This window comes from Strix aluco, chromosome 21 (genome assembly GCF_031877795.1).
Source record: "Strix aluco isolate bStrAlu1 chromosome 21, bStrAlu1.hap1, whole genome shotgun sequence".
Lineage (NCBI taxonomy): Eukaryota > Metazoa > Chordata > Aves > Strigiformes > Strigidae > Strix > Strix aluco.
Window position 1 is genome coordinate 13919957 of NC_133951.1, and position 24959 is coordinate 13944915.

The window sequence follows — 24959 nt, forward strand, 5'->3', positions numbered from 1 at the left end:
ATCCTAAAGCCCAGGAACTCGAGGTGTTTGCCACCTTGCTCGGAAAATCCAGACAGAGGAGACGCGCGCCTTTGCGTGCCCTGTCAGCGCAGCTGAATTCCCACTGATGTCACCCACATTTGGTGCCACCCACCTCGCACCCGGTGCTGTGCAAACAGCCCAGCCCCTGCCCTCAGGAGTGATCCATTATTACTTTTACCGCTTACAGCTCATCACTGAGTGTAAGTGTCTTCACTGTTATGTCACACTCGATACACCGAGCTGCACGTCAGACCCGAATTCCTCCTCACAGTAGGAAATTGTATTAGAAAACTCAAACCAGCTGGGATCTGCTGGTACCACCATTATGCCAAACGTCCGGACGCAGATGCACAAGCCCAAAGTACTCTGCGACCAGGCGTAACAAACCCTGCCAAGGCGCCGGCGACGTCTCAGCCCTGCTGACAGCGGCACCGGGGAGGAGAGGGGGGGCAGAGCACCAGCGGCAAGACACTGAGCTTAGGAGATCAAGCACCTTCCGAACACAAAAGATTTCTTGCTGTTAAGCGACTTCTCTGAAATACATCAGCAGCATCACGTCTGTTCAGTGTGAAGAGGGTGTATCTTCTCCTACAGCCCCGGAACCGAGGAGCGCAGACTTTGCTATGGTACATCTGAACTCCTTGTGAGAGACCGGTCGAGTGATGTACAGAAAGACAGACAGAAAACTCTCTTACGGAAATTAAATTCAAAATCAACTCATCCCATCTTATTCTGCTGGTACAGCAGTGAGGCTTTTGGCACCACAACTTTTAAAATGCTATTTTTTTCCCAAGTCACTGATGGCCATACAACTGTGAATCGCCCTACAGAGTTAAGAACAACAAAGGCATCAAGAAGCATTCTGCCTTCGGTTTCTTACCTCTGGAATAACTAATACTGATCAAAACGCTGTTATACAGGATTACTTACATCATTATAAGAAGCTGCAACTCCAGCTGTCACATAATTAAATTCAAGACAAATTAAATTTGAGGTTGATTTAGATCCTAAAGACTAGATGGAAATATTGTTTGAGCGAGATCAAATGCACAGTAAATTCATTTAAAGCTTTGAACCTCGGTAAGATTGAAAATGGTTCTGAATGTACTGGAAGACCATGCAAGAGCTTTAAAATGGAAGTTCTGGGATGAGGGACTACACTGGAAAACACAGCCCAGCTGAACAGCAAGAGGCAACAAGAAGTCAACAGCAGCTAAGCTGCTAACCAGGATACTGAGCAGGTGTTTAAGGACCTTTTCTAGCAACGCTGCCAGAGCTGCTGGTTAAGGAGAAGCGCTGCGGCAGCACCAGCACACGGCTCAGAGCGGCTGAACTCAGCATCCCCCACTGAGCCAGCCCTGGAGAGCGGCAGGATCCAGCTCAGAGTCACCGCTCCTGCGGTACAAACACTCTGGTCGAGCGAAAAAGTTTGGCTGAGGTTCAGAGAACTGCTCCACAAGCAATATAGTGCCCTCAAGTTTCTCAGGAAATAGCTGGACCAAGACCTCGCTATGTCCTAAGACTTGTTTTTCTTAGATCTTGCTGTTAACCGAAGAAGAGAGTGAACTGGGAGAAACTGAAAGCAAGGTGGCTTGTCTCAACCAACCGAGTTCCTCTGGCACAAGACCAGACCTGCCTTTTGATGTACAACATTTTCTCATCCCTCTGCAGTCCTGAGAGGAAGCACCATGTGCTGAGAAGGGCACTGAGAGGAGGGAAAAAATGAGCCTTCAGCCCCAGGCTGGCCAAGCACACAGGCCTGACCCCTGGGATTGTCGAAGGAGATTACAGAAAGGAAGATTAAAACCTCTAATATGTGAGCTTGACAAATCTGGCAGCTGCATCACATAATCCCCGTTCTGAAAATCTTAATACATTTTTGCTGGCCCATCCCCCACATCAGGAATGTTCTGAATCCCAGAAAATTATGTTTTGTTTTCATTTTGTAATCAAGAAAAAGAGCCTCTTTGTGTGCAAACAGTGGTTTTGCAACAATAAATTATATTCTGCTGTTCTTTAATGGCCAAATAAGTATATGCTGCTCTCGCCGCAGTATTTACCAGGCAGCAGAAATGGATTTATGTGTAGCAAATTGCTAGACAGCAAAGTAATCCTGCACAGCAATATGCCCAACAGATGCAGCATCCACCTTCCTTCTCGTGTTCTCTCTCAAATGACCCTGTGGAGATGTTGGCAATAAAGAACAACCACCACAAGATCTACTATATCTAGCTCAGGTTTCTGGTTCACCCGATTCCTCCCTCACATGCCTCGTGATAGTGATTTCAGCAGAGACGCCTCCTTGTTTACTCTCAAACCACACTAACAGGCTTCCAAGGAAAGCTTCACATTTCTTTGTGCCTTCTCTCCACTGAGTTTGGAGCAGAAGTTAATTACTAAAGCGAATGTCAAACTAAACAGTTTTACCCTCTCAGCTCTTAAAATACCAGAGGCAGAATTTAAACAGAAACCCAACCCGTGTTGAAGAGAAAACAGCTCAAAAATCTCTGTTACCTGACGCTCATGATGTTGCCTTCAGGATGCTTCTGCAAGTATGCCTTCACCACCCAGGCTGTGTGCTCTCGGTAGGTCATGACACGGCTGAGGGACAAGTAGAGAACCGTTTGAAGGGGAGGAGGAGGAAACGTGAGGATCCCACCAGACCGGGGAAGGACGGGTAGTTACCATTCACTCAGAGCCATCCTCCTGTCGAACACGCGGATGGAGCCGTCGCCCAGCCCCGCCACAATTAACGAACGATGCGAATCACACGAGAGGCTGGTCACACAGCTGTCGGCTCCGGTGGGGATATCCTAAGGAGAAAGCACAGGAAAACCAAGCTGAGACCGTGACGTGTCTTCAAGTCCCTACAGTCAAGGTCCTAAACCAGATGGACCCAATGTCCTCTTCCTTTCCCCATTCTCTAAATCAGCCCAAAACGAAACCAGGGTTTCCACCTGTCCCTCAGAACACTGAGACACTGCATCAGTGTGAAGTTCTCCTTCAGGCTCTCCAGACGTGACCAGAAACGAGAGGGTGGTGACCCTGGGGACGACGGTCACTGCCGCTGCCCTGTGTTTGAGCCACAAGTCCCACAGTTCAACCCAAAGAGCCAGGCCCAGAGGAGGAATTCCAGCAAAACTAGCTCTTACAAATCAGCTTTGTAAACCAAAAGGAAGGCAAGGTCTGTTTTGGGAAGGAGTTAATATTATTGTCTACTAAGAATATCTAATTAGTTAAAACAAATGGCCAGAGGAGTTATTTCTCCATGAACCATCTTTGTTGGGTACAAGTTGTAAATGCCATTGCAAAGACAGGAGGGACAGCACAGACTTGGTGGAGAAGAGTCATATACAACAAATATACCTGTAAAAAGCAAAAAACTTGTCATGGCATCTACACCGCCACATAGAAAAGCAAACGTGCAGTACGCTATAGGTACCACCATCCACGCCAAAAAAGGTACAACAGAGCTGCAAGGTATCAGGGACGAAGCTGCGAGGTATTAGCCCTTTTTGTACATCATAGCAACACCCAAACAAGCTCTAGGAAGTTATTTAAATGCCTCTTGTAAAAGCAGCTTTTTTTGTGTACCGGACACAAACATATCTGTCCCCTGGAAACAATAAACTGACTTTGCCAGAAGGCAGTTCGCTTTACCCAGAATGGCTCCAGTTATCACTAACAAAGTTCTTTTCTTTCAGTTTCTTTATATTTTTTATTTTTTAAACACTCAGTGCTCTTCCTCCTCTCACGGTTAGGACCACCGCTACACTTCTGCAGAGCCCTGGGCGTTGCTGCCGTCGGGCCAAGCTCAGCCTGCCCGAGCGTGACCCTCCTCCCCTGGGCGCCCGGAGGCAGCGAGCGGTGCCGAGGCAGCCCCAGCGCTCCCGACCGCCGTCAGCGCGGACACGGGAGCCGTGACACCGCGGCGAGCGGCCGGCCGGCAATCCAGCCCCGGAGAATCGCTGACGCAGGGTAAAAGCGAGCCGGGGCTGTGGCACCTATCGGTCCCCGCTTTAGGACGTGTGACGAGTAGATCCAGGTTATCTCATCTGGAGCCAGACACTGCGCGTATTAAAAAAAATGACATGGAAAAAGGAGGCTGGAGCTTGCAAGGACAGCTGTGCTGGGGGCACGGCGTGCACGCTGCCGAACGCCGCTCCCTTCCCCTTTTTACTCGCTATAAGCAAAATAATAGCTTGGAATAATATCTACGCCTGCTACGAGGAAAAACATTTTCAATTAAAACAGGTCAAAAAAGCTAAGCAGCACGGAAGAAGAGGGCTAACAATCAGGAGGCTGTTAGAACTGCAGGAGCTAATTTCACACCTCAACCCTATTTTTGCTGCCGTGCACATTCCCCTCTCCCCGCCGCTGGCTGGAGGCTCTGACCTCGGCGCCGCTCTCAGCAGCTCCTCCACCAGCCTCTGCCCGGGCCCTGCCTTTGAAGCAGGAACAGAGAGGTGAAAATGAAGCACTTGCCTCTTCAGCTACATCCCAAGCGCTTCCAGAGGTAGTTTTTGTAGTTCAAAGAGCGGGAAGACACCTTTATTAGCTCGGATTACACAGCTTCGCTGCTCTTTGTGCTGAATTTCACTTTTCCAGTGTTACTGAGTCAGGGAGTTTCAATCACTTGAATTTCAACACAACCCATTTTTGCAATTAAAAAAGAAACAACGTGTTTTTAGATACTTTCAGTGCAATCATTAATCATCATAATTTAAAATATTTTCACCGCCTGAATTTTGCTGTTCCCTAATTTACATAGAAAAAATAATACGTGAAAGTAATTAAGATTAACGTAGGCTTAATTATCCTGCACTGCAGGGTCAAAGTGTCATAATTAATGTTCATCCAAGGGTAATTAATTTCTAGAAGCTTTGAAAACTAGTCTTCCTTTCTTCTCCAGCACGGTGACTCCATTCTCACAGGCCAGCTGCTTCTCCTTGTAATTTGTGACAAACTTTCACTTGATTACGACTGACATCAGCGCCTGCAGCGCCTCCCCCCGGTCACACCGCACAGACACTTACGTAGGACAGACACCGCTGCCGCGCTGCCGAGGGCAGATGGGAAGGTCCCGGGTGCCCCAGGGCTCTGCAGAGCTCCCCGGGGGGGCGTGGGGACGCCGAGGGAGCTGCCAGCAGGCTCGGCCTCGCCGCCACCTTCATCATTCGACACCCGGGCCAGGCGACACGGAGCAAACTTCTGACCTGAGCCAGACTGGCCAGGACCGGCAACAGCTCCATGGGCTGCACGTGCCCAGGGCGAGTCAGGGAACGCTCGTGTTTCTGTGCTGCTGAGCACAGGGGTCCCCGCTCGGGAGGGGACTGGGCAGGTACGTAAGCGCTCCCTGCGCGGACGCGGCTTTCCCAAAAACAGCCCTTTAAGGGTGGTAGGGACGAGAGCAGAGCTGCTCTGTAATTAGCTCCGTGTGTATCCCGCAGAAGCAGAGACGGCAGCAGTAAGTCAGAACGTTCTACCGGTGACTCAACTCACCATGTTTCCTCAAGAATTTTTACACTCTTTCAATTACGTGCTAATAGGAAACCCTATCTGCATCCCGGTGCCCGCCTCTGCGTTTCACAGCTTCACCTTTCCCGAACGCCGCTGCGCGCTGCCCACAATAACAGCAGCAGCTTCCAGGAAAGACCTGACACGCTCGCTAAGTACGTCTGTATTTTTATTTATCTTGTAACATGACTCTGCAGCGGGGAAGCAGGAGCTGCAGAGCCTGTCAGCTCTCCGCAGACGCGTCTCGGGTGCGTTGGCTGCGCACAGGGTAACTCCCTGCACCTCTGGGAGGGAAGAGGCGAAGGGGACGAACACGCAGATGTTACCTGCACTTTCATCTCCCGATCTGTGTCCCAGATCCGGATTATCCTCACATCTCCCGATGTCATCAGGAGCCCGGTTTCTTGTTCCCAGTCGACCACCATTCCTGCTCCTAAGGTAAAACACAGGCAGGGCACACAAATTACTCTCTGCATCAGCACAGGCAGAGCCGCACTAATTAAAACACCAGCTTTCATAACCTCATGCTACAGAAACTATTGTTACTAGAGGAAATGTAAAGTTACATACACACACGTCCATACGTCCTCCAACTGGGACCAAATCAGCTGGTCCTGGATTCGAGTCCAAAATACATCTCTGACCCTTTGTCTACCATAAGGGCTTAGAAAAGCCGAGGTGCAGGTGGCCCTGCAGGCAGGTGAATCCGGCCTTCCAGGGGCTTTGCCAGCTACTGGGGACTTCCAAGGGAGTCTTAATATAATTATCCATCACTATGAGAACACCAGATTAAGTGATGATTGAAGTCAACTGAACTGGTGACACCTCACACAGCAAGACCCGAGAGCCTCTGGATTACCATGATCCCTCTTTCTCACAGAAATACGTGGCTAAGGGGAGATGTTTCTAAACAAGCAATAGCAAAGTCATTGCCGCAAGGTATTGAAATTAAACTACTTGGTAGGAGTAAAAACCAATTTGCTATACAGACAGATAAGGAGGGGAACATTCTGCAATTACACTAGCTAAAACACATTTATGAGAGCTTTTGCTCCTCATCTTTGAGGGCATAAACTGATTGCTAGGTGAAGTTTAGAAAAACGTTCCACCCATGCTGTAAGAGAATTACAAGGGATTTTCTATCCCCAAAACACCTGACACGGGCACCTGCTTACAGACAGCGGGCAGAGTGTGCGAACAGGCGAACTGTGCCGGTACGGCAATTTCCAGAGAAGGGGAAGTGCACGGCCCCTCCTTTCCCAGCTGGAGGAGTAAGATGTCCAAAAGCCATCGAGCGAGCTGGCTCTCCTAAGCACAGAGCACACCGGTGTCAGAACAAACAGATATTGAGATCTGGGAAATCGCTGGCAATGAAAGCCCTGATTCGGCAGGGGAAACCTCCGAGGAACAGTCCTTGTACATTTAATTAGAAGGGACTTCTTCGTACCTGTGTGCTGCCTCCACAGTACAGAAACGTTTTGCTTAAAGCAGAGAGCTGTACACCAATTATCTTCTACTTTTTATACTGCAAAGGCTGACCAACCCCAAATCTACAGGTTTTCCATGGAGACTCTTATTCATACGTGAAAAACACAAACAAAAAAACCCCAAGAGCGCTACACGAGGGAACCAGAGAAAAACCTCCAGTTTTTGTGTGTGTTTTCACCTCCTTGGGCAGGGCCCTCCCTTCAGCAGAGGCAGAAGCAGCATCCTGACCTCGCAGAGCTGCAGTTCACCCTCTCGTCTGTGCCAAACTGAGACTCTGGTGCTGAGAAGTATTTTATAACCACAGGCAGCCCGAGTCAGAAAGCACTCTGCAATGCATCAGGGCTGCAGGCTCCTGCTCCGAGCCCTTTGCGGTCGCCTTCAGTGGGATTCCTGTATTTCCACTCCACAACTTGCTTGTCCATAAGGTAAAAAAGTAAATTTGTCTCAATTTACTGCTAGGAATTAGCCCCAGCAGGAAATTTAAACCTACTCCAACATGGTCTTTGTCACCAAAGGGCCATAAGTACTTTTTACCAGACCAAACGCCTTTAGAGGGCACAAAGATAAAAACAGGCATTCCATAAACACCAAGTTTTCTTTAAAGATGATGAAATGACCCTGTTCTGTACAGATCCAGATAAAACATTTTGCCCATCTCCCCTTCCCAAGCATCGCATCCAAGCCGTTTCCTGCTCTTGCTGCACCCCGCCGAGGAGATTACTGACACTCATTGACAGTCCGTCATCTCAGCGCAGGAAACTCGGGGCTCTCAGCAAAGCCGAGAGCTTGTATCTTTATCTTGCGAGTCAAACTGATTGTTACTTCAGATTGCCTGGCAGCTCCGAGGGTGGCTAGAGATCCGAGGCAAACAGGCAGGCAGTGATTTAGATGATAAACATCGCTGAAGTGTTTTCATTTGTCATCTTGTTTATGGCCCATGTGACAAGATCAACCTGGCAGGCGGCGACAGACACCGCCATTGCCATCGCTGATGGAGTTAAGTGGGCAACGTGCTCGTCGGCAGTTTTAAAGATCCCAATTTTCCAGTTACATTCCCCAGTTTGAAGACAATGTTTTTCTTCAGTCTGATCAGTAGCAAGTTCCCAGCCCGCTGCGGTTGCGGGTGTCTTTGCTGTGGAGGGGGATAGAGACGGTGACTTCGATGACTGACATTTTTGGTGCTTATCTCGGTGTATCTGTCAGGGATTTAAGCACTGAGGATATTCAGTGATGCCATCTAGAAGGCTGGGGAAAGTTTCACCGAGAGAAGCAGCTCCAGAGGGGGTTTCACTTTATGTAAAACGGCACAGGGATCTCCCTGAGAGAGAACCAGATAGAAAGGACAAGGGTTCACCCCGGAGCAGGGGCTGACAGAGAGCCCACGGGTGGAAAGGACGGAGGGAGGTGACAGTGGGGTCTGACGCAGCTCCTGCTCTTCCAAGCAGCCAGTGCAGCTCCTGCCTTTTTTATAGAACTGAAACAGTCCATATAAATGAAAATCTCTGCTCTCTGGAAGAGGGAAGTGCAGCATTTTGATCATCCCCTAACAAGGGATCTTCCCTTTCTTTCATTGGCTGCCTTATTCTCTCAAGAAAATATGAAATGTGCTTTTTGCTGGTGCTGATGCAGAGCGCTGGGGGTGGCTGAGGTGGTCTCCGAGCAGAGGGTGCTCCCACCACACCACCCAACGCAGGCATCAGAAATAACGGGATACCTGCGTGAAAGCCGCAGCCGAGGAGGACTCCCGGCACCTTCCCGCCGGGGTCTGCAGCCCGGGAGGGTGGCGGGTCCTGGCTGCAGAGGTCATGCCCGAGTCGAGCACCAGCCCCGGGCCAGGGGGCTCCATCCTGCTGCAGCCCAGGAGATGCCCTGACAAAGAAGGAGGAGAAGGGAAGGGGGAAAGGGGACCCTAGGATGCCACTGGAAATGCTAAACCAGAATTCAAGTGTGTCTGAAAAGAAGAAAAGCCTTTGTACATAAATTTAAGTCATTCGCAAGCGTGTAACAGGGAAGGAAAGCTTCCTCTGACTGTGAAATGTTAAATTCAAAGATGACACTCACAGCATGAAATGGGACATAAATAGCTGAACTATTTCTACGTACAAGCAAACGTTTTCATGGTGGGAATGATACAGTATTGACTCATGTTTATATGTTAAATTCCTACTATTTTGGGATGAGAAGCAAACGTGGGACTTAATACTAATTATCATTTCCTTTCTAATTAACAGAGGTCCTTCTCCAGGATGTTACAACAGAGAGTGCAGTTCACCTGCTGGGTTTTGGCTCGCACGTTTGGCATCCAAGATGCTTCTCAGGCTCATCCTGGCAAAAAGGTAACGACCTCGGCAAACCCAAACGCTCCCAGCTGCTGGCCGGAGCCACGCAGGCAGGTTCCGCGTTACCTGCCCCCGTTTCCAAGCTGCCACCTCCTTACAGAAACGGCGTAAATGGGCAACGCTGTGACACCAGTGCAGCCGCCTGAGGAAGGCCCCGGCGACGCTGGGGCGCTCTCGGAAGCTGATGAACTGCAGAAACAGGCATCCTAGCAATACACTTCTTTTAATGCGTCATCAGTTGAGATCACAGTTTTCCCGTAAAGGAATGTTATGCTCTCAGATAGTGAGCAACAAATCTTCCACAGCTCAGGAAAAGAAATTTTTAAAGGTTTGTGGTTTTCTTCTGGGTGGGTTTTTTGGTTGTTTTTTTGATTTGTTGGTTTTTTGGTTGGGTTTTTTTTGAGTCTTTTAACACAAGTACTTGCGTTTCTGTATGATGCCTGTTTATATACAAGCTGTTCTTGAAGCTGTAACTTTCTATGGCTGTTCCCTTAGGATTCCCCTGGAGCAACAGATATTTCCCTGGATGGGATAGTTCCTTGTAAAAATTTCAGTAAATAACACTGGTGTTGAAAGCAGCTGCATTCTGAGTGTTTGCACTTATTTTTAATGTCACTGGAACGTGACCAACCTGTGCTTGGCATTTCAATGAAATCAGGAATACCTACATAGAGAACACGATATAAAAGCATCTCGGATTCTGACTGATGATCTTTTAATCATGGGCCCTCCTGGTTGAGCAATGAGGCACATCACTGTTTTAATTTCCAGGAAGCAGTGGGAGGGTTGTATGACCTCACTCATTAATTTCTACAACATCTTTTCAAAAAGTGTCACTCTTCGGATGCCAAGGACTATGCGCAGCACAGGAAAAGAGTAGCTGTGATGCTGGGAATCCAATTAAAAGAACACAAACCCCTGGAGCTGCAATTTCTCCAATTATTTTATTGCCATAAAAAAATCTCACCAGAAATAGGGTGCTTTTCCCAAACTTTTTATTCCTAAAGGACCAGATACCAACCCCTGGAGAGATGCGGGAAGACTCACTCTACTTTTCTCTCTCCCTCTTGTTCTCCAGTATAAGCTCTGTTTGAGTTTGATCTGCTCCTTTTGCAGGTTAGAGCCTTCCCTCTGCCAAGGCTCCTCTCCGCGGCAGGCTGCCCCACGCAGCTCCCTGTGAAACTTCCCTTCCAGTGAGCTGCTAACTTTTATTTCTAAGAACACGCCGATGCTGCCTCTCCACCCTCTCCCCATCTGGATTGCTGACTGCCTGCCAGAAGAGTCAGCAGGATTCGGAGCAGAGCCTCCAGAGGGCAAGGTCCTGTTTTTCTGCAGAGCAGGTATTTGACGTCTTTCACTTTGTTTCGAAGTCTCGGGAGAGCAGGAAGGAAACAAGGAACTGGCAAGTCTGTGCTTATTTTTTCTTGCTTGGCATCAGTACAAATTTTCTGGGGTAAACCAGATTATGGCTGTTTACATCTCAGCACCGACAACCCCCACGAGGCAGCGACAGAGAGAGGTGAGCACAGGTCAGATGGATATTCTCTTGTTAACACGGTCTCCTTTTTCGTGTCACATTCAGTTACGCCGACGGGGGGCAACGCTGCGGTGTGCTGAGACACCCCAGAAGAGCTCTGAGGGAGCAGGAGGCGAAGCAGCCTGGGCAGAGGGTCACACTCGCACGTCTCGAGGCTCCTGCTAGCTCACCTGCCTTCACGATGCTGAACGTGCCGGCTGCGGCTGCTCGGGCCTCACAGGAACGTCAGCGATTCCTGGGCTGACTTGCACAGTGGCCTGATACGACCTGGACCATTAAGCCATTGGTATTTCTCTAATTTTTAATCACTGATCTGCAATACAGCAGTGCCCGGTGATTCCTGCCTAAAACCAGCACTGAGCGATGTGAGAATGAAGAGGTACTCCCTTATCTTTCTGCAAAAATTCCTCACAGAAGCCTAGGCAATGAGAACAGATTTCCTGTGCTTTAGCAACAAAACTGGTGTATTTTATCTAAATATTGCCGATGGATTTTGCCATCAAGCAAATAGCTAATCTCATACATTTTTAAGACTTCTTCAATGGGAGAGAAGGAATCACCTTGCTGCATTTTTCACTAGGAGAACACCTGGCCAGAAAACGCTGGTGAATGCTTTTTATTGATTCCCACTTATCTGTGTGCCCGGGACAGAGGGCGATCGCTTGGCACCTGCAGTATCGATCCGGTGAGGGAGTGGCTGGTATTTCCCTAAACTGTCCAGATTTACTGAGTGGGGAATTCCCTCCAGCCAAGTCTCACTAATTTTAGCCTTTCTGTCTGCCAGTGGATTCCTGAGTGAAATGCAGAGCCAGGCACTAACGGCAACACATCGGCTTTGCTAATTCCTGTCCCGGTGCTCTGTCTCTGAACAGTAAGAGAGAGATTTGCAAAGACCCCAAGCTCAAGAGCTCTGAATCCCACACCGCTTCAATCATCTTCAGCCTATTAATTATTACAGACACATTTAGCTCTTATCAGTCAGCAAACATTCATAATTGATGAATAACCCAAGAAGACTGCGTCAACGCTAACATCCACGGACACGCACGCACACAGAGATGCCCTGACACACGAGCCATCTGCTTCCCCCGCAGCCCTCGGCAGCAGAGGAGGGGACCAGGCTCCAGAGCAACGCAGACACGGCACGGTCCTGGCTTCTACAGATGGAGGCTGGGAGTTCATTTACCTTCCTTCCACGTGAAAGAAGAGAATTTGTAAAATTTATTAGGCATATCCTTGCCAAAAGTCCACTATTCTAAGCCTCCTGGGAAAGATTCATCAGCTTCTCATTTTCTCATGATCTTTATAGCAAAAGTGTATTACAAATAAACCCCAGTAAAATCCACATTAGCTTAACGGTGGTTCACGTTCGGAGCCTGTCGTGGAAAAGGGAGCCTCGTACATCCCACCCACCCCTCCTCTCACTGCAGAGAGCTCAGGGAGGGCGACACCAAGACGCCCTTTTCCCAGCGGTTGGCTCCGCTTCCCCCAGAGGGCACGGCCGCCCTCCTGCACTGCCCACGGCTGGGACGGACACAGGCACGGGGCAAGGAACGGGAGAGGTAGAAGCAGCAAAGCTTTCCGGGAACCACAAGGACTCACCAGTCACTCAAACAATGCCAAAAAACCAACCAACCAGTCAACCAACCCGGAGGCAGACGAGGAGCTCCTTCCCACCCCAGCTGATCGTAGGTAACAGGAAAGAAAGCACTCACCTCCCTGTTTACTTCTGTCAAGATAGATTGAAACCCTTCGGGCCAGACCTGTGAGAAGACAGGGATTAAGGGGTTGACGCTAAGGGTAAGTTGGTCAGCCAGAGCAAAAATAAAATCTTAAAAAAGGATTAGAAAAAGCAACTCAAATTAAAGGAAAGAACATAAAAGAGAAGCAGAAGCACCAAGAGCAGCACATGCCTCCATCCAGAGAGCAGGCACTAGTTCAATCACAGCATTCCCTGGGAAGCCATCAACGGTGGCGCTTGTCATGTGTGAAGTGAGTATTCTGGCTGGCTGACAACAGCACAGATTTGACATTTCTTCTTGAACAAGGAGACTATCCTTCGCATGATCTGGTCCCTGTTCTGAAGTAAAACGCATCAGGAAGTGACAGACGGAAATCCGAGTAACTCGTGGCATCTGTACAAATCAAACCAAGCACAGAACACGAGGCGTCTGCCCTGGCAGGTCCGGGCTCCCCGCAGCCAGTGCCACCGTACCGGGGCTCCTCTGCCCCCCGCCGCAGGGAACAGACAGCTCACCAGCGTGCAGGGAGTGCAAACCACTTACGGGTGCTGCGTTTAAACAACTCTTAAACGGGAAGTTAGCCTCAGACACAGACTACTTTCTAGCCACTGTAAACCCCCCGGCAGTAAGAGAGCACGGCAGCAAACGGGGAAATCAGAGGCACCGTGGGGCAACCCTGGAAAATCTCGCCCAGGGAGCCGCAGGTGTTCAGGAAGACACTGGGCTGAGCCCCTCAGCCTGTAGCAAGAGGCTGGTTCTCTGCTGGGCTGGAGGAGGGACAAGGCAGACATCTGCAGAGAGCACACCAGGAGCTGGGGAGGGAACAGCGGAGCAGACAGCGCTTGGTCACTGGGAAGCAGCTGCTTACACTTCCATATTTTTCCAAATTCCAGAACTGTACTGCTTTCAGGGGCAAAGCCATTCTGACCAGGGGATCGTGGCCCGTTTCCCTTTGTCACAAAGACACAATACAAAACACAGCAGTTTTGTTCAGAGGCACGAGCGCAGCTGCTCGAACTCAGAGCGGCTCCGAACCGAGCAGACCCCAGGCGGTTGGTGTCTGTGCTGCTCCGCGAGCCCACACAACCCGCAGCCTTCAAACACCTCTTCTACAGAAACTGCCAGAATTCCCAAAGCCTCCTGCTGCGAAATCACAGCTTCAGAGCACATCAGGTTTATGCTCTTCCTGTGCTGCTCGACAGAAAATGCTCCAGTTTTCCTCCATCTTTTGAAACACCAGGCTATTAACAACAGGCGTTTTGCCTTTTTCTGAGCCCCTTCCATCTCTCATGCTGGAGATTCCCAGTCACTGCCTTATGCTACAGCACCTGGTCCCAGTGCTGCTTTCAACACCCTGATTTTGACTGAGAGAGACTTTCTTGGTGCATCCTGACTGCAGATCTAAAGAAGATCAAAATCAAAAAATCTTATACAGAAAAAAGAGGGTGCCCACACAGTAGTTTGCCAGTGTTTGAACTGACTCACCTACCCTGAGCCTCAAGTCAACTATTAAGTGCAATGAACCGAGGCCAAGTTTAACACAGTAACTTGGCTGTATCAGCTCATTTCTCCTACATCGGGCTGCACAGCAGCACCAAGTCCTCTATGGAGTGTAAAAGTTTAAGTTCTGGGCCTCACTCTGGTCTGCTGCCCCCTCTCAGGCAGCCCCTGAGCGTGTTATTGTTGACCTCCCATTACTCAGACAACCCAGGGATGCTTTTCAAGCTTCCAAACAATGTGTTGAGGTATTGCATATCCCTCTCCTTTTGTAAGTGGGAAAACTGCCTGGAAAAGTCAGTATTCTGGTAGCTGTCAAGATGACTATTAAGTTCAGAGATGAGTATGACACCAGGGAAAAGTGTGGGAGAGGACAGAAGGAAATCAATAGTAGGAGCAAACAAACTCCAGTAAAACTCCTGAGCTCTGCAGCTTCAAAGATGCACCTTCAGTTTTATGAGCCAGTGCTGGACCACAACTATGGTCTTGGCAGCAAAAGGCAACTGTTCCAGAGAGTCTCATTTCCAAGGGGACTCGATCCACATAGCTCTTTTGAAGTGACTACATTTATTTCTCCACAAAGAAATCTGTCCTTCTTGTCTTCTGAACCTAGTTCTACTGCTTCAAAGGTGAAAGGCAAAGAAAACAGGACCCAGAGTTCTTAAAACCATAAGGGAAAGAAAAGGGCAAAACCCCACAATCTTAAAGAGAACAGACTTCAAAGTTTCAACACTGCTGTTTTGGCAAGCGTAATCGCTCAGCTCTTACAGCTAAATCAGCTCCTGCCTCAGCCCTTCACGTATTTTGCAATGTCAAACACTGATGCTCACAATCCTTTCTGCTGCATTAAAGGCCTGTAGAGAGCGAGGCATGGTCAGCACTTGTTGTGCCTTGTGAAGGGGCACGTAGGAAGTCAGGCAGGAAAATGGAATTCGCCTCAAGTTTAGTCACAGCCTCCCTGAACACGACTGACGATGCAGCAAGAGGCCGATGACCAGAGCAGCCTGGGGCAACTCCCAGTTGCTTGGGTGAGCCCGTTACCAGCACCAAGGAAGCCAGGTCCTGAGCCCAGGGATGGTCAATGTTCACCACCACCCTTCAGGAAAGCTGCTGTTGGCAAGGGAGAAATACAGACCGAGCAAGTGACGCTGCAAAGGGCAACTTGAACGACTACTGGACACTTTTCTCTCTGCCTAAGGAGATCCAGCCCTTCCACCACTCGGTGTGTTACCACTGTTTTCCTCCTGCTTTTACTGACATCTCTGAAAGAGCAGGTTTCGACCGTGGCAATTTTCACAGTAGGCTGCAAACTTCCAGCAGCTTATAATCAGTTTTGTGCACATACCGCAGCGAGGCACAGAGCCTGAAGTTACCTCGAATACAGTTCCTCTTTCATGTAACACCAGAAATGAACCATGAGGTGTTAAGGAAAACATAACAGATATGAGCTCAACAAGGCAGCACTAGGAAAATCCAATGAATAGCTAAAAGAGCTGTGTCAGGCTCCTGTGATGAACCACATAAGCTCAGAAATGAGAACTGTCAGATTTTAAGGTCAGGATGAATGATGATGGTCATCTCATCTGACCTCCTGCATAGCACAAGTCAGGGAGCCTCACCCAGCAACTCCTGCATCAATCCCACAAGGGCTGATTGAACCACGGCACATTCAGAAAAACCTTGATTAAAAATATTCAAGTGGCAGCGAATCCCCATTAGAGCACTAGTACTTCACCAGGCCTTGGAAGGATGAAATGTCCACCTTCTTTAATGTCCTAAAACAGACTTCAGGGTTACTCAAACTGGTCTTCTGGCTTCATCCTGTGCATGGCAGGATGCCAGTGCTCCTTTTTACATCTTTTCCTATCCAATATTTCTAACGCTCAAAGCAGGTCAATGTCTAACTGTGCTGCCCTTCTGCACGCATCAGATTTAGATCGCATATTCTCTTGCCACCTCCTGACCCACAATAAACAGTGAAGAATAAGTGCCAAAATTTGAGCTGAGGCTAAAGGAGGTCACAGGTGCAACATGCAAAGCTGTGCAAAGGCTGAGCAGCCCGTGAGAAGGAAAGAGGCAATATGGGAGCTCCCATCCCACCCGAAGGGGCAGAACAACCTCCTGCCACGGCAAGCAGGGAGCGGGGCAGTGCCCGGGTCCACCGTTGTTCTACAGTTCTCTCCTTAGGAACAGAGCGAAGAGGAAGGCTCAGGCAAGCCAGCTGCTGTGAAGCCTGGGAAGGACAAGGACTTTGTACCCTGCTGCTCCCAGCAGGAGGCTGCTCCGGTTGTTCTGCAGTGTGTGTGTGTGTGAGGTTGCTGCGTTGGGCTTTCGGTTTTGTTGGTTTGTTTTGTGAGACCTGGAAAATTAATTCCTCACCAAGGCCTGGCAAAAGGCCATTCCAGAAGGCAGAGACTGTTGAACAAGGATGTCACCGATGGCTGAAGTTGAGAAACCCACTTTACTCTCCCCATCCCTAGAAAAAAAATCCTACCATCACCAATTATTTTTACCCCCCCCAACAAAACTTAGCGGGAACCGACCTCGTGTGGTTGGCAGCATGTCCGACAGCCCCTGCCAGGCAGTCACCATCTCTGGGTTCTTTTCCAGGTCTGCAAAGTTCTTCCACACTCTGATGGCACCATCGTCTTGGGGGGCACAGAAAAAGAGAACACGATGCAACATCACTGCGTGCAACTCTCATAATTACTTGTGCACAACAAAAGAAGAAGAGAAGCGGAACTGTAGTCATACAAAGTCCAAAACTGAGAGTGTCACTTGAACTTAATCCCTCTCTAATCTTACATCCATAAAACCTAAAGCATTGTTCTACTGGGAACTGTTCTGGAAGAGCTTTTCTCCTTCCCTCGAGTAACACCTGACATCGGATGTCGCTCCATTTCTTTGACCCATTCGTTTTCTCTAGGAGTCATCTCTCTCCTCCTTGCTATTGGCGCCAAGAGCCACAAAAGTACTCTGCTAAATACAAAATACAACCCCACAGAAGCAGCTGAATCAAAGCCCAGCCCATCAGCAGCAAATCTTTCAAGAACCCATGTATTTTTTCAATTTGTTCCCCTTCTGTGAAACTTTTGTGCTGAGAATCAATAAATTGAAAGGAAAATGTTCTGAAGGCCCTCTCGGCTCCTCTTCCACCTCTTAATTATATCCAACCTGTACATTTCAGCAAAGTTTGAAAAGCTATTGACAACACTTAGACTGACAGGTTTAGAATGGTTCCTCAGGAGAGAAGCAGATCTTACTCACAGCTTTACAGAGCAGTGAATGGGAAAGAGCTCTTCATGATCCCTGACGTGACGCTGGGTGAGATATACGGACTAGAGAGAAAGTCACAACTATCTGAGAAGTTTAGTGCTTAAAATAAGCCCTGCCTGCTCTAGACTTAAAGCAGCACAAGACACAGAATTTGATTTCTTATGGTTGCAGCATGATTTCCTTTTCAGCTCTGGACAGCAGCTTTTAACCAACTAAAATGCTGTTGCCCGAGGTACTGAGTAGGCGGAGGTTACCATGAATTTGCAGGGATAGGTAAAGACTCGGAATGATGTAACAAATAAAGCTGTGATTGGAAATGGTTTCAGCAAGCATTTGACTTGTTAGCCATTTGACAATCTTTGCAGCACCTATTTAAGCAGTGAAGAGATTTCAGTACTGCCAGAAACGGCTTTCAGGTTTGATCCTGGAAATGTCTCCTGAGCTCAGACCAGGCAGGCAAGCCACAGGCGAAGGGAGGGTCAGCTCGGGCCAACTCATAGAGGGGAGAGCAGGAGGCCTGGAACAGCTCCATGGCCTGGAATTCTGTAAAGGCCCCCAATCCTGCCCTCATAAATGAGAAAATATGTTGTTTACCTGTGGCAGTCAGCAGCAAGGAGCAGTCCTGTCCATTCAGGTACTCCATTGCCGTGATCCTGGTGTATCGAGGGTTCCCGTTGTGGAAATAGTCCAGCTTTTCCCCTTTCTCCCAGTCCCAGAAACTTGGGGAAGAAAAAATATCAGGTCAGTTGTTGGTTCTCTGTGCAAGCTGTAAAGAGATCTACTCGTTACAGCACAACTAGAAATTAAATGTGTTGGATACCAATTCAATTTGTTTTTCTCCTTTGGCATTCAGCATTATTTTATTAATAATGTACGTCAAAAAGGAACAGGGTAAAAGCCCAGTTGTAAGTAGCTACTGTAAATCTGTCAGGATCCCCTTGCTCTAACCCAGCACCTCCTGGGGAAAAGGCCCCGGTGCAACGCTCACAACCGTGGCACTGAGCTCTGGGGGGAGTCTGCCCCATTCCCCCGCCCCGAGAGAGGAGAGGGCAGCCACGGGGGGACCTGTCCCCCGATAACCCACCCACAGCCGCTTCACAGACCCGCAGAAACTCCTACCAGATGCTGTCTTTGTCGGCCACGGCGATGCAGGGCGTGAACGGGTGGAACTTCACCACGGAGGGGACACCCGGGTTCCGGTTGAGGAAGATCTGATCATCCAGCCGGGAAATGCCTGCGGGGGACAGGAGGCAGCCGCGGCTCAGGGCCCGGGAACATCCCACCCGAGGGACGAGGCTCAGACCCCCCCCAGCTGCCCAGGGCCACGTGTCACCGCCCTCCTCCTCCTCCCCCCTAGTTCTCACCAGCAGACCCCCCACCACTTCCCTCCTTCAAGGACCTTCTCAGACCCCAGTTATCTGACAGCCCCGACTCCTCCAGCCTCATTGTCTCGTGTCCGAAGGTACAAAGTAAAAATTGCAGCGACAAATCAGGGGGCCCTTTGCTTTGGTAACCGAAGAGAAGGCAGCAAGCAAGCCCAACCAAGCCCAGAGAAACACCAGTGCGTGTTGACAGAAAAATCAGCATTGTTTTTTCGAAATAAAAAACCGATGAGAACGCTTTTTTCCAACTTAAAATACAGTATTTCATTTTAACTTGTGGATTATTTATTCAACCTTCCATTTCGGTTCTTTTTAGGTTAATTTGCAAATGAAAAATGTATTTTCCATAGAGACATTAAAATGATGGTTAAAGACCTTGCCCATCTCTTCTTCAGAACAGTTTGCTATTCACAAACGGTTTTGGTACCCCTGACACTGCAATTTTTTGGCACAGCATGAATTCATCACACAAAACCGTAAGCCCAGGAGACATTTACTCTGTTCTAGTTTGTTTTAGAATGCATCCATTTAATCTAGTTTTCATTAAAATATTGTAAGTCTATTTTAATTCTTTTTAATATTTCACATTTTCATTTTTTTTTAATGAATACTGGCAGTTTAGTCGCTCAGGTCAAGCAACCAGATATGAACATTGTCTAGAAAAAGATTTAACTTCTTCAGGCAAGCATGAAAAATTCCCCTCTTTGTATTCAAAAATATCTCTCAAGCCATACCCTGGGCTCCAGTTTCATTTCTATATTACTCTGGTTTATGATATTCTGCGGTTTCATGACATTAAGCCAGCCGTTGTACTGACTCGAGCCCAGCAAACCTCCAGACAACGAGGTATGCGCAGGAGGCTGAGCCTTGGGCAGTTCTTCATTCAGCACATTATTATTTCCAACTCCGCGTGCCTCAGCGAGTGTCCCAGGAGAGGAGCAGCCCCCACCCGCAGGCTCTGCCCCCGGGGATGCTGCTGGGGGGATGCCATGAGAGGAGCTCCCAGAAACGCCACCCCCAGCTTCTGCTGCTCAAGGCACACAGGCAGGAATAATTTAAGTATGCAAATTCCTGAGGAAACTTCATTGGGTTCCACTATATTGGAATAAATTCCTGTGCTAAAAGAGTTCTAGCCCAACCGCTGCCTCGTAGAGGCATAAAGAGTCGTAAATAAAAGCAATATCGGCTTTCTGGAGAGTCACACTAATGAAACGTGAACCTGAGGCACGTTGGAGGGAAACGTGTAAGCAGCACATAAAGCCGTGCATGCAAGTATTAATAATATAATGGAATATAAGCAGCAAGCAATCATTTAGAGTTCAGCAGAGCTGGGAATGTGAAAGGACATGGCTGAGGTGTCTCCGAGCTTGCGAGGGCACATCCAGCAGCTGGGCAGGGCTGGTGTGCCAGGACTGGCTGTCCAAACGGTGCCTGACACGTCAAACACTGCCTGAGACTTCTTAGCCAGGCTGCAGCTCTGAGGTTTATCCTGCAATATTCTGCCTTCTACCCCTTTAGAACCAACCTACAGTATCCACCCGAACTTTACGGGACGGGGAGGAAAAGCCCAAACGGTAAATCAATAGCATCTGTTAGAGGCCTGGGAGTTATCGATTTCATGCCGACTGCTCCGGCTCTTGCGGAGGCGCCGGCTGTGACCGGGTGTGCGGCTGAAGAGCTCAGCTGCCGCCCGTCAGCCAACACCTGCATTGAAAATTGGATGCTCTGTCAGCTCTCGTAAGGAGGGAAGCCTGCCTTCACGGCAACGCTCGCTCCTCCTTCAGAGAAGTCACGACTCTTCGGCTCCTGCGCTGGACTCGGCAGCTGACCCAGCCTGGCGCGACGCTCCGGCTGAGCGCTCCCCCGGGACCCACCGCGGCGTTTTCTAACACGGCGCCGTAGTTCAGTTTTCAAAGGGGAAGGCAGACACTTGACATCCCAAGTGATCGCTCCCCCGGTCTGGTGACCAACACCAGCAGCTGAGAGTGACAAGGTGAGCGACTGTTGGCAAAACACCCTACAGCAGCGTCGCCTTGCCGGCACACGGAGAGCACGGGCACCTTTCCAGTTTGAGGGTCAGCGTGGGGTCGTCGCTAATTGGGGTTTTACAGGTCAGCGGCCTGAGTAAGCGCAGTGCTCGGAGCTCGAGGAAGCTGCCTGCAGCGTGGGCAAGAGGGAAATCACTCACCCTTCTGGATGATCTTCTGGGCTTGCTTCCTGACACGAGCGTTGCGCAGAAACCGCCACTCTCTCTCCTTGCGAATCTGGCTCTCCAGGTCATGCTCTTCTGGGATCTTTCAGTGTATCAGCATATTCACAACACAAAAAAACAGTAACCATCAAACCTCCAGGAATTACCTCTGTAACACACACTCACACATGCATGTCAGACTAAGCCATAAATTCTCTAGGGTCTCCAGCTTCGGGCAGTAACCAGAGGAGCTCATGGGACCTTATGCTATTAAATACTTGAGCATCTTTCTGATCTAAATCTTCCCCATCATTTGTAATCTCTTCCCCTCTCCTTTTGCTGTCCTATTATTTTAAGTCACAGGCATTTGTCCAAAGTGAATGACAGGGGGTTTCTGAAGAGCCACGTACATTCAAATCGCCCGTCGCTGTATCACACACGACGGGTCAGTAGGGAACCTCCTTCTACTGTACACAAGTCACCATAACTCCTTTTCTCCCTAAACACTGCAAGCCCGATTTCAGTGCGATACAGATTACTCTGCTTAACACTTTTCAGCTGAAAAGCATCACGTAGAAATCAGATTAAAGAGAGAACACAGCTTTGATACAGGCAGAAGGCTGAGAAAACATTAAAATCTTTCTTTCGCCATTAATAGATGACTGCAGGCCAAAAAAGGCATTACTTTACTTTCAAATCCCCGAGATGCTCGAGTTCCCAACATCACATTTACAGAAACAGCAGCTGTTTCAGTTTCCCACACCAGAACTGGCTGTAAGAAAACGGTGCCCCTGTGTCATCTTGGTTTGATTACACCCAAACTTCCACCTGAAATTGGAGAGAGGCCCTGGAGCAGTATACAGCCACTCCGATCCATTTTATTGTATTTACTCACACCCCACAGCTCCAGGCTCTGGCCTACTCCATGGCTTTCCTGCAAACTCCATCCCCCAGCCAGGTGGCCAGCGGGGGATTCTGCTCCTGCGCTATCGGCAGCTCCTGCCAGGGACTTGAGAAGTCAAGGTGCTGCTCCCGAGGGCTGGCAGAGACCCCGGGTGTTCCACCCTCGGTCAAAGGACAGGATCAGAAGGAATAAACTCCTACCATCTCATCCCCCAAACCACTGCAAGAGTTATGTATGGATGTGTCTTAGTTCATGCTTAAAAAATTACCCAAGACTAGTAACACCACTGGATCAATTAAGGGCTGAGCTGCCAGACTCTAATCCAGCTTCTCCTGACGACGGCTGCTCCAGAAGGAGAACTCTTGTAGAAGAGAGACATAAAAGACAAAGTCCTTTCACTCCTTCCCCATTCCCCACAAATGCACACTTTTTTTTTCCTGAATAAGAAAGTACTTAAATCATCTGTCACTATTATATAGACCATCTTCAAAATGCACTATGCTTTGGAAAACAGCTATTACTGAGTTGAATTTCTGCCTCTTTAAAATAAATAACAAGAAACCCACCCTCTACCTTTCTTCCTGACAAAAAAAAAAAAAAAAAGCACTACTATTTAAATTTTTCAAGAATACATCATCTATTAGAAAGGCAATGACAAATGACCAATAATGTAAAGCAATAAACAAACCTAAGATAAAATACATCAGAGAGCAGGGAAATTACACCTACACCTTAATGAAAATCTAGCTTCTCTGGGAATAAATTAAAGCAAGACCTAAAAGGCCAGGGGAAGGGAAGGGAATGAGCAGAATGGTAAATTCTCCTACAGGCACCCAGCGGCTTTCACAGTTTAGGACTAAGAAATACGCAGTTATGCGGTTGAGCAAAGCACTCTTCATTCGAGCAGATAAAGAATATCAGATTAAAGGAGCTGCTGGGCTTTTCAGGTCTGAAGAAAAATAACTTAACTCTTCCAAGGAGGCTGAGCAGGCAGTTGTTTTTATCATCTGGTATCAGTAAGATTCCTCCTGCAACGAGATCTCTCAGGGTACGGTCCCCAGACACTACAGCATCAGTAGCTCGCATATGGCAAGACAAGCCTCAGACACGGCTGGAAGCACGCTCAGCGCCAGGGACTGGAGGATGAAATCCTCTGGCGAGAGGCAGGGAGCGTGCAGGCTCCCAGTCACCAGGAACAGCGAGGGAAGAAGCACAGACGCAGGCCAGGAGGCTCCCACCGAGCTCAGCAAACACCCCTCCATCCACACGACCCGGGGGCTGCCCGAACTCCCAGCTTCTGCTTGGCCGCTACTGAACAGCGGCAAAGGGCTTTTGGGGGCAGAAATGGTCTTTCCATTCAAAGCCCCACCTGCCCAGTGTGTCCTGTGTGCCACCCGCAAGCGGAGGAGCAGATGGCAAAAGGGACTGAGCAAGAAACCAAGACAGAAGCGTGGCCAGCACCACCCACAGCTTGTCACCGATGGGCTGACAGATCTCTGGGGACATTCTGGCAGGCTGGCTTGTGAGAAACCTCCAATACTGCTTGCTAAGTCAGAACTGTGTGTATTGATTGCTTTGGAGACAATAAACTGCCAAATGTCCAACCATCAAAGGTCCAACCACTATCAACCCAAAGCCCACACACCTGAGATCCGCTCAGAAATGCAAGCGAAGGCCTGCGTGATGCACGTCGTGAGACTGCAAGATTCTGTGGTAAAAAGAGTACAACTCCTCCTCCCCAGAAACACCAAAGCATTTATTTTTTTTGAACATGCACGTACAGATCCTTTCAAAACCGTGTGTGAGAACGCACTTGTTGCGTGGTACCGCCGACCCCTCCGTGGACATCCCCGAGGGCTGCAGCGTGCCGGCCGCGCTCCGCGCCGGGAGCTCACGGAGAGGGGGCGGCCGCAGCACGCTCTCCCCAGGCGCAGGAGGATGCAGGGGCTCGTCTCTCCCCTCTTGTGCTGGTTCCTGCACCTCCTCCTTTGCAGGCTGCCTGCAGGCAGGGCCCAGCTCCGCCCCGTGAGTATTCACACACGTACTGTACGTCCTTTCTCCTCACTGAAACCTCATCTTCTTTTGGCAGTGTCTGGAGCACAGTTACTGTCCTTCCAACTGTAGCATCTTCCTGCATCTCCGAGCCCTGCATTCATCCACAGGTCCTTAAAAAAGGAATTAAAATGGTTATTATCATTTCCTTAGATAGGAAATAAAGGCATCTTTACGGTCCACTATTTAAGGCTTTCCTCTGCTGTCTGGGCAGAACTGACAATGACAAAATCTTTCTGTATCTCGTTAGCTGTGGCCTCTGATTGCTTTGGCCATCTGGAGACAATGCTTGTGCTGGGTGAGTAACGGTGACCTGAGCTATGCCAGGTCAGGGGATCCCCCACAGAAACCTACCCAGCCTCTGGTACCGCACACAGCTCCTGCACATACCCCGAATGCCAGCGCAGGGCAGCAGTCAGAGCTGACTCAGTATCAGGAGAACACTGGGGAGAGATTATTTCACTACCTCAGATCCCCAGCACGGTACTGAGATCCAGCGTAGGTGAGTGAGGCATCAACTGATGAGAGGAGAGAAGGGCCCTGTCTGGATTTTCCTGCATGGAATCCTATTTAATCACTTGTTTTTTGTGTCAGTTCCCGTGTTTGCATCCACACTGCTGGTGTGCTGCTTGACTGTGACAAACCTGGAAGCTGGAGGCCATCCCAGCAAAGCCCTTCCTCCCCCAGAACAGCAAAGAAGTGAGGGTGTCTTTACCTGGCCTGGTTCCACTTCTGGTGCCTGGGCATCTCCCTGCAGCTCCCGGACTCCACGTTTGCTCTCGGGCAGCCTCTGCCTCCACAGTCAGCCTCTTGCCACCTTTGTCTTCCCCTTTGTCCTCTGAAGATGTGAACAAAGGGGAGTCCCAGCTGCTCGCCCATGGGATCGCTGGTTGTGGAGGGGTTATTTCCACCTATCCCTGCATGATGCAATCAGTTCCTTGCAGTAAGAGAACACTAAGGGCATATGTTAAAGTCTTGGCTTCGGTACAGTTGACTCAAACAACCGCAGTCTC

The 24959-nt window shown here is 49.2% G+C and overlaps 1 protein-coding gene across 4 annotated transcripts in view; it reads right to left on the reverse strand.

Moving 5' to 3' along the window:
- Positions 1 to 24959, reverse strand: part of RPTOR (regulatory associated protein of MTOR complex 1) — a 157316-nt gene that overhangs the window by 4858 nt on the left and 127499 nt on the right. For 2 of the 4 annotated variants that reach the window (XM_074847028.1, XM_074847026.1), the window contains 8 exons: positions 20988 to 21093; positions 18537 to 18651; positions 18012 to 18136; positions 16685 to 16789; positions 12618 to 12665; positions 5865 to 5971; positions 2707 to 2834; positions 2536 to 2622 (listed from right to left, as the gene is read on the reverse strand). In XM_074847028.1, the coding sequence (XP_074703129.1) occupies positions 2536 to 2622; positions 2707 to 2834; positions 5865 to 5971; positions 12618 to 12665; positions 16685 to 16789; positions 18012 to 18136; positions 18537 to 18651; positions 20988 to 21093 (821 nt within the window). The remainder of the gene's footprint in view (positions 1 to 2535; positions 2623 to 2706; positions 2835 to 5864; positions 5972 to 12617; positions 12666 to 16684; positions 16790 to 18011; positions 18137 to 18536; positions 18652 to 20987; positions 21094 to 24959) is intronic. The other 2 variants (XM_074847029.1, XM_074847027.1) reach the window with 1 other exon arrangement.